General features: G+C 33.0%; 1 protein-coding gene across 1 annotated transcript; it reads right to left on the reverse strand.

Annotated features, from left to right (window-relative positions):
* LOC145030385 (uncharacterized) lies at positions 1-1,485 on the reverse strand. Its single transcript, XM_078978763.1, has 4 exons — positions 1,256-1,485; positions 1,091-1,177; positions 538-827; positions 1-449 (listed from the first exon to the last, which is right to left on the reverse strand). Exons 1-4 carry the CDS (start codon positions 1,483-1,485, stop codon positions 1-3), a joined length of 1,056 nt encoding a protein of 351 aa, XP_078834889.1.
* Between the last annotated feature and the right edge of the window lie 571 nt (positions 1,486-2,056).

Genomic DNA, 2,056 nt, shown 5'->3' on the forward strand with positions numbered 1-2,056 from the left:
CTATTTGGAAAAACTCTTTTGTGCAGATGTGACCGTTACTAGAATAGTCAACAATATTCTATATGCAATGCTTGTATTTGAGAAATAATCAAGTTCTTTCAAAAACTTCAAAACATCTATAGGGTTGCTAAATTCATTGGTTTCCAATATCTCAAATAATTTCAACTTCGTATAAAGTTCCTCAGCATCAATATCCGATCTGTCTTCAAACTTGAGTGCTTTTTCAAGACGATGACAATATAACTTAAGATCTTTATCTTCAATTCCCCTCAAGTTTTGTGGAAATAAAAAACCAAATACTTTATCATACTCTTTGAATTGTTCAAATCTTGTCTCAAGAGAAGAAATAGCTTGATCAACAATGTATAAGAAATAATTGACTCTGAAATTCTCTTCAGGTGTAAATGAAACTTCTTCGCTACTTGAACTCTCATCAAACCTTTTTTTTCCTTTCAATCAAACGCTTTTGTGGAAATATTGGATCAATACCCATTTCAATAGCAATCTCCTTAGCTTCAACAATCACTTATGAAAAACCAGTTTCTCTATAATCCTTGAAGTACCCAATCAGTTTGTTTATTTCTGTAATAGCATTATCAAGATGCATATCCTTTGATTGTAACTTCTTATTCACAATATTCACATGGTTTAGTACTTCATACCAAACAACAGTTGATACCAAAAATTCAAAGTCACTAAGTTCTTTTTCTGCTAGTGAAGTTGCTTCACTTGCACTTGCGGCATCATTATCTTTTTCTCTAACTTGAAGTAAAGCTTCTCGTACATCCACAAGTTGCAGTTTAATAGCCTTTACACTCTCAACCCGACTTTCCCAACGAGTTTAACACAAAGACTTAACACTCTAAGCTTTAACATTATCTTTCAAAATTTCCCACCTCTTAGTAGAATTTGCAAAGATAGTATAAATACGTTGGATGGATCCAAAAAAGTTCTTTCCTTTATTACACTTGTTAGCCATATCATATAATGTTAGATTAAGAGAATGTCAACCACAAGGAGTGTAAAACGCTCTAGGCTTTATATCTAAAAATCTCTTTTGCACTCCTTGGTGTTTTCCTTTCATGTTTGCCCATTGTCATAGTCTTGACCACGCATATCATCAATTTGAAGACCAAGAGACTTTAACTCCTCAAGTGTAATATCAAATAATCCTTTTCTGGAGGTATCATCAACATTCAAAAAACCTAAAAAGGACTCCTCGATAGTAAGAAAATTATATGATAACTTTAAATACCTCACTATTATAGTCATTTGTTCTTGGTAACTTGAATCGGGAGTACAATCAAGTATGATTAAGTAATACTTTGCTTCCTTTATCTTCTTGATGAGTTCTTTTTTAATTTCTTCGGCTAGAAAAGATATTAGTTCGTTTTGGATAATGTGGCCAAGATAATGCACATGAAGCCCTTCACTTGTGATCCGTCGCACATGCTCTTTGATAACCGGGTCAAACTCTTCCAGCATTTCAATGACACCCAAAAAATTTCCATTACCTTTTTGATACAACTTTTCATTGGATCCACGAAATGCTAAATTATGTTTAGCAAGAAACTTCACTACTGCAATAATTCTTAAAAGCACTTGTTTCTAATAATCTCTTTCTTTCTTGAATTGCTCATGTTGAACTTTATCAATTGTTTCATTCAAGTTCAATCTTTTACGCATGTCAAACCACTTATTCCTATTTGTAAGATGATCCAATGAAATTTCGTGTTCTTTAACCCTAGTGGTAACATGGTGCCAATCTGCATAACCTTCACCATCCAATTTACCTTTTGAAATCCCTTTTCTAAACACTTTACAACAAAAACAAAATACCCTGTCTAGCTCTTTCGAATATACTAGCCATTCTCTATCACACTTCTCCAAATTTGATAAAGTTCTTGTACACAAAGCTCCAGAAAAGCGTGTACCAAATTTATCGTAGGGACCATACATAATACTACGATCTCTTTTAGGACCTTTCTCAACCAAAATTTTAATTTCATCCGAATTAAGTTTTTCCCACCTTCTTAGATCATATATATCAACAAGG

The sequence above is a fragment of the Lactuca saligna genome, chromosome 2 (assembly GCF_052625555.1).
Source record: "Lactuca saligna cultivar CGN05327 chromosome 2, ASM5262555v1, whole genome shotgun sequence".
Taxonomy (NCBI): domain Eukaryota; kingdom Viridiplantae; phylum Streptophyta; class Magnoliopsida; order Asterales; family Asteraceae; genus Lactuca; species Lactuca saligna.

Bases quoted from the DNA above. Each gene is read 5' to 3' on its own strand.
- LOC145030385 (XM_078978763.1), bottom strand. From the start codon at position 1,485: ATGCTGGAAGAGTTTGACCCGGTTATCAAAGAGCATGTGCGACGGATC. The intron at 828-1,090 runs GCAAACATGAAA...TCGTTGGGAAAG, and splicing joins GGTCAAGACTATGACAATGG to TCGGGTTGAGAGTGTAAAGG. The intron at 450-537 runs GTTTTTCATAAG...TTTGATTGAAAG, and splicing joins CAAGGATTATAGAGAAACTG to GAAAAAAAAGGTTTGATGAG.